This window comes from Salvelinus alpinus, chromosome 2 (genome assembly GCF_045679555.1).
Source record: "Salvelinus alpinus chromosome 2, SLU_Salpinus.1, whole genome shotgun sequence".
NCBI lineage: Eukaryota > Metazoa > Chordata > Actinopteri > Salmoniformes > Salmonidae > Salvelinus > Salvelinus alpinus.
In genome coordinates, this window is record NC_092087.1 from 111,095,907 (window position 1) to 111,110,024 (window position 14,118).

The 14,118-nt window shown below is 40.7% G+C and overlaps 6 protein-coding genes across 6 annotated transcripts in view; 4 read left to right on the forward strand and 2 right to left on the reverse strand.

Annotated features, from left to right (window-relative positions):
* LOC139548984 (zinc finger protein 180-like) overlaps positions 1-14,118 on the reverse strand; it is a 347,214-nt gene that overhangs the window by 283,794 nt on the left and 49,302 nt on the right. The window lies entirely within an intron of this gene.
* The window catches only part of LOC139548391 (zinc finger protein ZFP2-like), a 315,038-nt gene that overhangs the window by 27,291 nt on the left and 273,629 nt on the right, over positions 1-14,118 (forward strand). The gene's annotated exons all lie outside the window — the stretch shown is intronic.
* Positions 1-14,118, forward strand: part of LOC139548509 (zinc finger protein 180-like) — a 284,664-nt gene that overhangs the window by 11,725 nt on the left and 258,821 nt on the right. The gene's annotated exons all lie outside the window — the stretch shown is intronic.
* Positions 1,458-2,531, forward strand: LOC139550250 (chemotaxis regulatory protein ChePep-like). Its single transcript, XM_071361008.1, has one exon. The coding sequence runs from the start codon at positions 1,752-1,754 to the stop codon at positions 2,139-2,141; it is 390 nt and encodes a 129-aa protein (XP_071217109.1). The 5' UTR covers positions 1,458-1,751; the 3' UTR covers positions 2,142-2,531.
* LOC139552286 (zinc finger protein ZFP2-like) lies at positions 5,155-8,921 on the forward strand. The gene is made up of 2 exons (XM_071363868.1): positions 5,155-5,180; positions 7,514-8,921. The coding sequence occupies exons 1-2, from the start codon at positions 5,155-5,157 to the stop codon at positions 8,373-8,375; spliced, it is 888 nt and encodes a 295-aa protein (XP_071219969.1). The 3' UTR covers positions 8,376-8,921.
* The window catches only part of LOC139548897 (zinc finger protein 180-like), a 324,124-nt gene continuing 321,452 nt past the window's right edge, over positions 11,447-14,118 (reverse strand). The window contains exon 2 of the mRNA XM_071358853.1: positions 11,447-12,743. Coding sequence (XP_071214954.1) covers positions 12,454-12,743 — 290 coding nt within the window. The 3' untranslated portion in view covers positions 11,447-12,453. The remainder of the gene's footprint in view (positions 12,744-14,118) is intronic.

Consider the following 14,118-nt stretch of genomic DNA (forward strand, 5'->3'; position numbering starts at 1 on the left):
TCATTCCATTGTTAGTATTTAAACCCTGTGTGTTCCTCAGTTCCTTGCTCAGTGTTTGTAAGTTAGCACCCAGCCCCAGCCCAAGCCTTGTTTTATATAGATATTTCTCTTGTTGGATTTTCCAGAGGTTCTCTGGTTTAGTTCTTGTGTATTATTTGAGTAGTCTTTTGAGGTTTGTTTTTCCCTGCTGTTTTTTACCACTTTGTGGAGTTTCTTTTGTATTTTGGAGGATTTCCATTTTGTGCCTCTTGGCTTTATTTTTGGACATTGTGGATTTAGTTTGCTTGCCTGAAGATTTTGTTCTTTAATTAAACCACCATCTCTAGTACTGCTGTGTCTGCCTCATCTTCTGGGTTCTGACGATTATTAGTGACTGTTTCTCGCACCGGGTCCTGACACACATAGCAAATACATTTTGGGTCTAAATTAAAGGAGCTACAATTATAGTTTAATTACATGTTTTAAATAAAATGTCCATAATATCTGCATTAATACGAACGAGCTACAAAAATCTCTGAAACTGGAAACACTTATCTCCCTCACTAGCTTTAAGCACCAGCTGTCAGAGCAGCTCACAGATTACTGCACCTGAACATAGCCCATCTATAATTTAGCCCAAACAACTACCTCTTTCCCTACTGTATTTATTTAGCTCCTTTGCACCCCTTTATTTCTATTTCTACTTTGCACATTCTTCCACTGCAAATCTACCATTCCAGTGTTTTACTTGCTATATTGTATTTACTTCGCCACCATGGCCTTTTTTTTGCCTTCACCTCCCTTATCTCACCTCACTTGCTCACATTGTATATAGACTTATTTTTCTACTGTATTATTGACTGTATGTTTGTTTTACTCCATGTGTAACTCTGTGTTGTTGTATGTGTCGAACTGCTTTGTTTTATCTTGGCCAGGTCGCAGTTGTAAATGAGAACTTGTTCTCAACTGGCCGACCTGGTTAAATAAAGGGGAAATAAATAACACATAATAATACAAAAATGTAGCAGCAGTATAGACCTAGACTGTTCATTATATACATCTACATGATGTATTGTTACACCATGTAGGAGCAGTATAGACCTAGTCTGTTCATTATATACATCTACATGATGTATTGTTACACCATGTAGGAGCAGTATGGACCTAGTCTGTTCATTATATACATCTACATGATGTATTGTTACACCATGTAGGAGCAGTATAGACCTAGTCTGTTCATTATATACATTTACATAGACCTACAGTAGCTAGCTGCTAATTTAGATGTAGTATAACTTAATGAAACTGCCTTAAATGTGCTGTAGTAAACATTTTTTATCCGCACTAATCAATCAACACATTCCTGTCTTTGTATGTCTCAATATAATAGTATTATTTAATTAAATCCATTTACAATAATCTTTGTCTGAAAATAAAATATTTCTCTCAACTGCGTTTCCCCTCCAGTCAGCGATGTGCGTCTTTCAGGCGACGCTGCCAGCGTGACGTATAATCTAGTGGACGGTTCTTCATAAACAGCTCGTCAACCACCTCGGTAGCTTGCTAGCCAACATAGCCGAAAGATTCAAGCTATTTATACGCTTTCGGTGTATATTACCTACTGTGTTTTAGACACACTTAGGTCGTATCTACTTGTTAACCTATTTAATTGAATATTACGTTATTTTGTATTAGTCAGCTATAGTAGTTGGCTGGTTAAGTTAGCACTAGCCTAGTCGCTAATGATAGCTAGCTAGCTAACATCTCCGACCATGAGCTCCCTAAACTTCTCCCCTCTCGTTGAAGAAGAGGTGATCTGCTGGACGGAGAAAGAAGCTCTGGGGCTGAACATTGTCGTGAAAGAGGAGAAGGAAGAAGAGGATGTCACAGTAAAACAAGAAGTAGAAGGTGAGGCTGTTACAGTGAAAGAAGAAGAGAAAGACGTTTCAGTGAAAGAAGAGGAAGACGCGTTCAGAGTGAAAGAGGAGGAGGATGTGAAAGAGGAGGAGGATGTTACAGTAAAAGAAGAGGAGGAAGAGAAAGAGGAGGATGCAGTTTTTGGTGTGAAAGAGGAGGAGGGGGAGATGACTGTCACATTGGAGGAAGAAGAGGAGGTTGGAGATCTGTTTAACCCCAGTAAGTACCGTCTCTGCAGTCGTTGAACCAATATGCAGTAAAGGGGTTCTACACTTTAATGTTGTTCTGTAGGAATGGCTGAAGCTACACTGTAACGTGTAGAACATCAAGAGTGGACCATCAACAAAACGTTAACAATTGATCAAATGCATCCAATAACATGGCCTGAAATACTGTAGTCCTCAATATCTCCTATTAGATTAGCCCAATATGTAGTCTTAAAGGGGCAATCAGTAGTTGTTACATCCATTTTGGGACTTATACATTAATGATATGTACCCATTGTTTCTTGAAGAATTCACTTATAAATGCCTCATGAGCTTAGTTCAACTGTCGTACCCCATCAGAACCCAAAATATAAGCTTTTTTTACTCCTATGTTTATCAAATGTGTAAACAAACACTGTATATCCTCAACATGATTAATCGATTTATTTGAGTCTCAAGCATTTCTAAAACATTTAACATTTTCATTTAATTCTTTAAAAAAAATCTAATTTAGAATAAGTAACATAACAAAATGTGTAAAAAGGGAAGCGGTCTGAACTTAATGAATGCACTAGGGCCCCAACTAAAAAAATCTTGGGTCAACCAAGAGTCTTCTTTTCTTTCTACCAACCGATTGGTTGAAATGTTATATGTGTATTTTTCCATATATAGACACACCCCATGTGTTTTAATTAAATCAACTATATGTACTGAACTGGTCTGATGCTTTAAGCACGCTGTTTGATTAAATAATTAAGACACACAAATGACTCGGGAGCCAGAGATCAAGATAGCCTAACCATCAGAAAAAAACTCTTCCTCCTCCCGCTGCTGCTGGCCTTCGTAAATTCTGATGTTATGCTCCTATAGTTTCTGGTAATAAGCTACACCAGCAGTCGGCGACCTTTTCCATTCCATCCATCCTTTGGGTTCCTTTTGGCAAACTCCAAGCAGGCTGTCATGTGTATTTTACTGAGGAGTGGCTTCCGTCTGGCCACTCTACCATAAAGGCCTGATTGTTGGAGTGCTGCAGAGATGGTTGTCCTTCTGAAAAGTTCTCCCATCTCCACAGAGGAACTCTGGAGCTCTGTCAGAGTGACCATCAGGTTTTTGGTCACCTCCCTGACCAAGGCCCTTCTCCCCCAATCGCTCAGTTTGGCCAGGTGACGAGCTCTAGGAAGCGTATTCCATTTAAAAATGATGGAGGTCACTGTGTTCTTGGGGACCTTCAATGCTGCAGAATTTTTTTGGTACCCTTCCCCAGATCTGTCCCTCGACATAATCCTGTCTTGGAGCTCTACGGACAATTCCTTCGACCTCATTGCTTGGTTTTTTCTCTGACATGCACTGTCAACTGTGGGACCTTATATAGACAGGTGTGTGCCTTTCAAATCATATCCAATCAATTTAATTTACCACAGGTGGACTCTGAACAAGTTGTAGATACATCTCAAGGATGATTAATGGAAACAAGATGCACCTGAAAGCAATTTTGAGTCTCATAGCAAAGGGTCTGAATACTTATGTAAATAAGTTATTTCTGTTTTTTACCTGTTTTCACTTTGTCATTATGGGCTATTGATGACACCCCTCTGAAACAAGATAACCATCAGAAAAACCTCTTCCTTAGCCTACTCCTCCCGCTGCTGCTTGCCTTCGTAAATTCTGATGTTATGCTCCTATATTTTCTGGTAATAGGCTACACCAGCAGTCGTTATGCTCCTATAGTTTCTGGTAATAGACTACACCAGCAGTCGTTATGCTCCTATAGTTTCTGGTAATAGGCTACACCAGCAGTCAGCAACCTTTTCCATTTGGAGTGCCAATTTATCTGACCATTTCTACTGATCTGGTGCCAGTTAGGATTTTCATTAATCACATTTTACTGGAACAGTTTCATTTAATTTATAATAGTAATAATTATTATAATAGTCTTTATCTCAACATCATTATCTGTGATTAATCTACATTCTATCTAAATGAAAATTATACAAATCTAAAAGTAACTTTTATTGCCATTGCCAACTATGTAAAAATAGCCTACATGAAACCAACAAACAAAAAACATTTGCAGCCTGCAGGTAGAAAATATCCCGATTTTAAAAATAAATATCCTATAAATCACATTGGCTGTACATGGCCTGTCAACAACGAACTTGAAACATTCTATCAACTATCAACTGGGTCCTCCAAAACTTGCAACATTGTATAAAATATTCTGGGCACTCAGTTTCCCGGGCCAGTGAGTTCTGGACAGACACATCTGTCGTCTATTTGTGCAAAGGATAAGAAGTAATCAGGTATTTTATAACATTTCCACTGGATCAGAGCATTTCATTTTACCCTTTAATGCTGAGTGGTTATCGAAAGGGCGAGAGCTGGAAATAATTTACAAATACTTTGAGCAACTATTGTCATTCGTAATGGATTCTAATAAAAATTAGTTGGAGAAGCTGAATCATTTTTTTTTTGAGAAGCTCCACAACTCATTAGTGGTGGTGCGTTAAGACAATCTGAAATACTATCAGACATCCCCAAATGCGCACATTTATAGGCCTTAATTTGCGCTCAGGGAAGGAAGACTAGTCCTACTTCTATATGTGTAACCAGGTAGACTAGTCCTCCTGCTATATGTGTAACCAGGTAGACTAGTCCTACTTCTGTATGTGTAACCAGGTAGACTAGTCCTACTTCTGTATGTGTAACCAGGTAGACTAGTCCTACTTCTGTATGTGTAACCAGGTAGACTAGTCCTACCTCTATATGTGTAACCAGGTAGACTAGTCCTACTTCTGTATGTGTAGTCAGGTAGACTAGTCCTACTTCTGTATGTGTAGTCAGGTAGACTAGTCCTACTTCTGTATGTGTAGTCAGGTAGACTAGTCCTACTTCTGTATGTGTAATCAGGTAGACTAGTCCTACTTCTATATGTGTAGTCAGGTAGACTAGTCCTACTTCTATATGTGTAACCAGGTAGACTAATCCTACTTCTATATGGGTAATCAGGTGTGCGTCCTTACTCAACATTGACAGGAGTGTTTCAAACGAAAGAATGAATAAACTGACGCATCTTGCGGGGTAAGGTCTGGGTGATCTGCCATGGGTCGTTTCATTTAGTATCCGTTTGGGTCGGCATGGGGAATTAATCTATTTCTCCATAGTATGTTGTACCGAAGTTGACCGACTGTAAGGAAGTGTAACTTTGACTATAATTACTGTTTCCTCAAGGAGGGAAACGAGGTACAACACCTGATTGGCCCCACCCCTTCCTGGGTCGGTGAAGAGCGGTATTAAATTGAAGGAATAAATCCAAGCCTCACGCTCATCACCTGTGGAAGACAGGGATTCCAGGAAGGCGTGGATTCAATAGTATGTTGTACCTAGTTTCCCTCCTTCAGGGAACAGTAGTTATAGTCATAACATGTGGATTTAATAGTATGTTGTACCTAGTTTCCCTCCTTCAGGGAACAGTAGTTATAGTCATAACGTTACGATTGTCATATGATGAACTTCAACTTAAATACTGGATCTTGCAGTGGGACAGTTTTTTGTATTCAGATCTCTGAAATGCTCTCTAACTACGTCACATTTAGTGTCTCCTTATGTTACGCTGGGAAAACAGTTTTCAATCATTTCAGAGTTTGCTAAATCCAATGGTTCTAACCGAAAGTCCCCTTAACTTTATTGACAACACCCAAATGGATACTGTCATTAACGTGGTTTTTCAATAATTACACATAATACTTAATACTGTAGCTGTTTTGTTATAGTCACATGTTCAACTATCATCAAGTGATCCAGGAAATCATTTTCTGAATGACAGTCAAATGACAAACATCACGACATGCAAAAACAACCAGAGTGCTTCTTCATTCATTACTCTGGTAAAGACAGTAATGCCGTGCTCCACGTTGGATCCAACGTCCCTAACAAATTGATGTTTATAATGTTATTGTCTGCTTGATTTACTGTAGGGTCTCGTTAGTCTGTTTGGAAATGGAGATACTTAGCTCATAATGTGTAGAGAACTGTTCCTTGATGGATCGGCTATTGTACAACACACAGAGCTATTTTCCTTTATTCAGGACATTTAGAATGACAACACATTACAGAGTAGCCTAGTGGGATTATTCACAAAATTATCTGGTGATCAGGTTATGAAATGTCATGACAGACATTTTAGTTTCCATGTTTCACCTGAAATATTAAATGATTTATAGTCCTAGGTCGGTGTTGTTGTTAGGTGAAGTTATGGGTCCTATAGTTGGTCTATGTTGTTGTTAGGTGAAGTTATGGGCCAAATTGTTCAACACAGTGTACAAACCCTCATTGTCAGGCTGATGGAGCCAAAGAGCATTTTACTGGTTGAAGTCGTTTTTAAATATAAAGTAGTACATTTTAGACAATAACACAAACATTATATCAATCAGGACATTCAAACGAGCCTTACAGTTATAATCCAAAGTAGTGTGAAATGCACTCATAAGCAACCTGGAAATGGAGGCTATTGTTGCTGTCAGCCTATGAGAACTCCCCTGAGTTTTCCCCCATGGTGGTGAATTAGTGAATAGACACAGAGCTTAATGTGAGTTTCCTTCAGTAGCACTCCTGATCTTGCGCTATAATATTCAGAATACATTGTGGAAAAACTAAAATCTTGGCTCACCATTTTTGCTCTATGCAGATATACTACATCCATAACTATCGTTTTCCTCATTAGCAGATATACTACATCCATAACTAGTGGTTTCCTCATTAGCAGATATACTACATCCATAACTAGTGGTTTCCTCATTACCATATATACTACATCCATAACTAGTGGTTTCCTCATTAGCAGATATACTCCATCCATAACTAGTGGTTTCCTCATTACCATATATACTACATCCATAACTAGTGGTTTCCTCATTACCATATATACTACATCCATAACTAGTGGTTTCCTCATTACCAGATATACTACATCCATAACTAGCGGTTTCCTCATTAGCAGATATACTACATCCATAACTAGTGGTTTCCTCATTAGCAGATATACTAAATCCATAACTAGTGGTTTCCTCATTACCAGATATACTACATCCATAACTATCGGTTTCCTCATTACCAGATATACTACATCCATAACTATCGGTTTCCTCATTAGCAGGGAGGAGTTTCTGCAACCAAATTGTGTTGCATCGCCCTCCTGCCGCAATTTTACAAACACAGAAAGGGGCCTATATTGGATACCAAAAGTAATCTGGCACACTGCTTAGAGTTTCAACAGCATGAATAACTTATTTCTAGCCTACAATCATTGATGTTACTACTGTGAAAACGAGAAAACAAGACAATTGTCAAATAATTTAACAGGCGTCAATTGTTGTACAACTTCATGGGTATCACCTTTTACCTCAAATTAACAGTGGATTTCTGCTGTTGTGGGCCTTTAACCTTCTGTCTGACATTGTCATTCACACAGGAGAGAGACGTGACTATCGTGGATCCTCTGGGGAGTCTCAACAACATCATGATGCTGATGAGGCAGAGAAGAGTCTCTCCACATCAGAACTCAAGAAACACCAGCAGAGATCCACAGGGAAGAAATATCATTGCTGCTCTCACTGTGGGAAACGTTGCAAATCTTCATCAGAACTTATAATACACCAGCGAGTACACACAGGAGAGAAGCCTTATAGCTGTGATCAATGTGGGAAGAGTTTGACTACATCTAGCCATCTAACTATACACCAGAGAACACACACAGGAGAGAAACCGTATGGCTGTGATCAATGTGGGAAGAGTTTTACTCAGCTAAGCAGCCTGACAGGACACCGGAGAACTCACACAGGAGATAAACCTTATAGGTGTGATCAATGTGGGGAAAGTTTTACTTCATCTAGCTATCTAACTAGACACCAGAGAATACACACAGGAGATAAAACTTATGGCTGTGAATGTGGGAAGAGTTTTACTGCATCTAGCTATCTAACTAGACACCAGAGAATACACACAGGAGATAAACCTTATGGCTGTGATCAATGTGGGAAGAGTTTTACTGCATCTAGCTATCTGACTAAACACCAGAGAATACACACTGGAGAGAAACCTTGTGGCTGTGATCAATGTGGGAAGAGTTTTAATACATCTGGCTATCTGACAGTGCACCAGAGAACACACACAGGAGAGAAACCTTATAGCTGTAATCAATGTGGGAAGAGTTTTACTACATCTAGCCATCTGACAGTGCACCAGAGAGAACACACAGGAGAGAAACCTTATATCTGACATTCTGACATTGTCATTCACAGTGCCCACATAGATATAGGTCCGTACCTTCAGGCTCTGATCAGGCCCTACACCCAAACAAGGGCACTGCGTTCATCCACCTCTGGCCTGCTCGCCTCCCTACCTCTGAGGAAGTACAGTTCCCGCTCAGCCCAGTCAAAACTGTTCGCTGCTCTGGCACCCCAATGGTGGAACAAACTCCCTCACGACGCCAGGTCAGCGGAGTCAATCACCACCTTCCGGAGACACCTGAAACCCCACCTCTTTAAGGAATACCTAGGATAGGAGAAAGTAATCCTTCTAACCCCCCCCCCCCCCCTTAAAAGAGTTAGATGCACTATTGTAAAGTGGTTGTTCCACTGGATATCATAAGGTGAATGCACCAATTTGTAAGTCGCTCTGGATAAGAGCGTCTGCTAAATGACTTAAATGTAAAATGTAAATGTATTCTCTGGTGTACTGTGAGCTGGTCAGATCTAACAAAACTCTTCCCACATTGACCACAGCTATAAGATTTCTCTCCTGTGTGTGTTCTCTGGTGTATAGTCAGAGAGCTTGATGTAGTAAAACTCATCCCACATTGATCACAGCTAAAAGGTTTCTCTCCTGTGTGTGTTCTCTGGTGCACTGTCAGATAGCCAGATGTAGTAAAACTCTTCCCACATTGATCACAGCTATAAGGTTTCTCTCCTGTGTGTGTTCTCTGGTGCACTGTCAGATTGCAAGATTGACCAAAACTCTTCCCACATTGACCACAGCTATAAGATTTCTCTCCTGTGTGTATTCTCTGGTGTTGAGTCAGATGGCAAGATCGACCAAAACTCTTCCCACATTGATCACAGCTATTAGATTTCTCTCCTGTGTGGATCCTTTGATGAATTGTAATGCCTGATGAGGTGAATCTCTTCCCACAGTCAGAGCAGCAGTGAGTTCTCTTCCCTGTGGATCTCTGCTGGTGTTTATTGAGGCGTTCTGATCTGGAGAGACTCTTCTCTGCCTCGTCAGCATCATGAGGTTGTTGAGGCTCCCCAGAGGATCCACGATAGTCCCGTATCTCTCCTGTGTGAACAACAAAGTCAGATGATTAAAGGCCCACAACAGTGGAAATCCACTGTAAAAGGTGATGCCAACAGCGTAGCCATGATGTTGTACAACAATTGACGTCTGTAATGAATGTTAAAATTATTTGACAATTGTCTTAAAATGAGCAAGAATAGTCATATTTTAGTAGTAACATCAATGATTGTAGACTAGAAATAAGTTATTCATGTTGTTGAAACTCTAAGCAGTGTGCCAGACGACTTTTGGTCTCCAATATAGGCCCCTTTCTGTGTTTAATAAAATTGCGGCACAAGGGCGATGCGCACACAATTTGATTGCAGAAACACCTCCCCGCTAATGAGGAAACCGATAGTAATGGATGTAGTATATCTGCCTGGAGCAAAAATGGTGAGCAAAGCTTTTAGTTTTTCACAATGTATTCTGAATGTGAATGGGGGAAAACTCAGGGGAGTAACCTCTATTTCCAGGTTGATTATGAGTACATTTCACACTACTTTGGATTATAATTGTAAGGCTCGTTTGAATGTCCTGCTTAATATAAATGTTTGCTACAGTATTAAGAATTATGTGTAATTATTGAAGAACCGCGTTAATGACAGTATACATTTGGGTGTTGCTAATAAAGTTAAGATTTCTTTGTATTTCACCTTTATTTAACCAGGTAGGCCAGTCGAGAACAAGTTCTCATTTACAACTGCGACCTGGCCAAGATAAAGCAAAGCAGTGCGACAAAAAAACAACAGAGTTACATACACTTGGGATAAACAAACGTAGAGTCAATAACACAATAGAAAGTCTATATACAGTGTGTGCAAATGGAGTAAGGAGGTAAGGCAATAAATAGGCCTTAGTAGCGAAGTAATTACAAATTAACACTGGAGTGATAGATGTGCAGATGATGATGTGCAAGTAGAAATACTGGTGTGCAAAAGAGCAAAAAAAGTTAATAAAACATGGGGATGAGGTAGGCAGTTGTATGAGCTATTTACAGATGGGCTGTGTACAGCTGCAGCGATCGGTAAGCTGCTCAGATAGCTGATGCTTAAAGTTAGTGAGGGAGATATGTCTCCTACTTCAGCGATTTTTGCAATTCGTTCCAGTTATTGGCAGCAGAGAACTGGAAGGAAAGGCGGCCAAGTAGGTGTTGGCTTTGTGGATGACCAGTGAGATATACTTCCTGGAGCGCGTTCTATGGGTGGGTGTTGCTATGGTGACCAGTATTCTGAGTTAAGGCGGCCTAGCAAAGACTTATAGATGACCTGGAGACAGTGGGTTTGGCGACGAATATGTAGCGAGGGCCAGCCGACGAGAGCAGTGGTATATGGGGCTTTGGTGACAAAACGGATGGCACTGTGATAGACTGCATCCAGTTTGCTGTGTAGAGTGTTGGAGGCTATTTTGAAAATGAAATCGCCGAAGTCAAGGATCGGTAGGATAGTCAGTTTTACGAGGGTATGTTTGGCAGTGTGAGTGAAGGAGGCTTTGTTGCGAAATAGGAAGCTAATTCTAGATTTAATTTTGGATTGGAAATGCTTATTATTAGTCTGGAAGGAGAGTTTACAGTCTAGCCAGACACCTAGATATTTATAGTTGTCCACATATTCTAAGAAAGAACCGTGCAGAGTAGTGATGCTAGTCGGGCGGGTGTGGGCAGCGATCGGTTGTTGATTGATAGGTTGTTCTTATCGGCTGTTGAGTCTGCTGATAAGAATATGGTGATTGACAGAGTCAAAAGCCTTGGCCAGGTCGATGAAGACGGCTGCACAGTACTGTCTTTTATCGATGGCGGTTCTGATATCGTTTAGTACCTTGAGCGTGGCTGACGTGCACCCATGACCAGCTCTGAAACCAGATTGCATAGCGGAGAAGGTACGGTGGGATTCGAAATGGTCGGTAATCTGTTTGTTAACTTGGCTTTCGAAGACCTTAGAAAGGCAGGGTAGGCTAGATATAGGTCTGTAACAGTTTGGGTCTAGTGTCACACCCTTTGGAGAGGGGGATGACCACGGCAGCTTTACAATCTTTAGGAATCTCGGACGACACGAAAGAGAGGTTGAACAGACTATATATATGTATATACACTGCTCAAAAAAATAAAGGGAACACTAAAATAACAAATCCTAGATCTGAATGAAATATTCTTATTAAATACTTTTTTCTTTACATAGTTGAATGTGCTGACAACAAAATCACACAAAAATAATCAATGGAAATCAAATTTAGCAATCCATGGAGGTCTGGATTTGGAGTCACACTCAAAATTAAAGTGGAAAACCACACTACAGGCTGATCCAACTTTGATGTAATGTCCTTAAAACAAGTCAAGATGAGGCTCAGTAGTGTGTGTGGCCTGTATGACCTCCCTACAACGCCTGGGCATGCTCCTGATGAGGTGGCGGATGGTCTCCTGAGGCATCTCCTCCCAGACCTGGACTAAAGCATCCTCCAACTCCTGGACAGTCTGTGGTGCAACGTGGCGTTGGTGTATGGAGCGAGACATGATGTCCCAGATGTGCTCAATTGGATTCAGGTCTGGGGAACGGGCGGGCCAGTCCATAGCATCAATGCCTTCCTCTTGCAGGAACTGCTGACACACTCCAGCCACATGAGGTCTAGCATTGTCTTGTATTAGGAGGAACCCAGGGCCAACCGCACCAGCATATGGTCTCACAAGGGGTCTGAGGATCTCATCTCGGTACCTAATGGCAGTCAGGCTACCTCTGGCGAGCACATGGAGGGCTGTGCGGCCCCCAAAGAAATGCCACCCCACACCATGACTGACCCACCACCAAACCGGTCATGCTGGAGGATGTTGCAGGCAGCAGAACGTTCTCCACGGCGTCTCCAGACTCTTGTCACGTCTGTCACATGCTCAGTGTGAACCTGCTTTCATCTGTGAAGCATTGGAAAGGCTTTTCTCCTCTGTATCCTCTCATGAGCTATTCGTGAAAATCTATTTTTGGGAGCAGAAAATGCTTTTCTCCTGTGTGTATTCTCTCATGCCTTTTCAGGTTAGTTAACATAGTAAACTCTTTCTACACTGGGAGCATTGGAAAGGCTTTTCTCCTGTGTGTATCCTCTCATGAGCTTTCAAGTGCCCTATCTTAGTAAAACTCTTTCCACACTGGGAACATTGGAAAGGCTTTTCTCCGGCGTGTGTCCTCTCATGCAGTTTTAGGTTCCCTAACCAGCAAAAACTATTTTCACAGTGGGAGCAGTGGTGTTGTCTTGCTGGTTTGGGCGTCTCTGGGTCTGGTTCCCCTGAAGGATTCTTCCCGCTGTCAGAGTGAGAGTCTGGTTCCTCTCCTTGCAAAGACACACAGAGTATGTCGTTAAACAGAGACCTAAATGAAACCTCCACATGATAAAACTGTCTTCCTATGAGGTTTAATCTAGACTAGATCCCTCAATAAAAGATCAGAACTGGTCATCACAGAGTGGCTGTAGTGCTTTGTAGGCTGGGTAAATCCATTTGAATTCAATACATTTTTGACAGCATCCCTTTTGATTTAAAAAAATCTTTCCTTACATGTTTGACTATGGAAGAAGTGGTAAGAAAGTGACTTCATGTAACTGAATGTAAAAACATTCATGAGATTTACAGTACCAGTCAAAAGTTTGGACACACCTACTCATTCAAGGGTTATAATGATTTGTTTTACCATTTGATCTACATTGTAGAATAATAGTGACGAAATCAAAACTATGAAATAACACATACGGAATCATGTAGTAACCAACAAAAAGTGGTGAACAATTCAAAATATAGCCACCTTGATGACAGCTTTGCACACTCTTGGCATTCTCTCAACCAGCTTCACCTGGAATGCTTTTCCAACAGTCTTGAAGGAGTTCCCACATATGCTGAGCACTTTTTGGCTGCTTTCCTTCACTCTGTGGTCCAACTCATCCCAAACCATCTCAATTGGGTTGAGGTCAGGTGATTGTGAAGGCCAGGTCATCTGATGCAGCACTCCATCACTCTCCTTTTTGGTCAAATAACCCTTACACAGCCTGGAGGTGTGTGGGGTCGTTGTCCTGTTGAAAAACAAATGATAGTCCCACTAAGCGCAAACCAGATGGGATGGCGTATCGCTTCAGAACGCTGTGGTAGCCAGACAGGTGCGTGCCTTTCCAAATCATGTCCAATCAATTGAATTTACCACAGGTGGACTCCAATCAAGTTGTAGAAACATCTCAACAATGATCAATGGAAACAGGATGCACCTGAGGTCAATTTCAAGTCTCATAGCAAAGGGTCTGAATACTTATGTAAACAAGGTTTTTCTGTTTTTTATTTTTAATAAATGTGACATTTTTTCTCCAAACCTATTTTCTCTTTGTCATTACGGGGTATTGTGTGTAGACTGATGAGGAATTTTATTTATTTAATCCATTGTAGAATAAGGCTGTAATGTAACAAAATGTGGAAAGATTTAAGTGACAAAAAAGGGGGTTAAAGACTTAAAGACATGTAAAAAATATAGATATAATTTTTTACATCTCTTAGATATCAGACAGACACTTCAGAACAAACTTCCTTTAGATGTTCTGGGGGAAACAATGTTACTATGGTTACTGTTGTTCCATGTTGTGAATGTTATCCAATGTGTTACTATGGTTACTGTTGTTCCTGTTGTGAATGTTATCCAATGTGTTACTATGGTTACTGTTGTTCCAT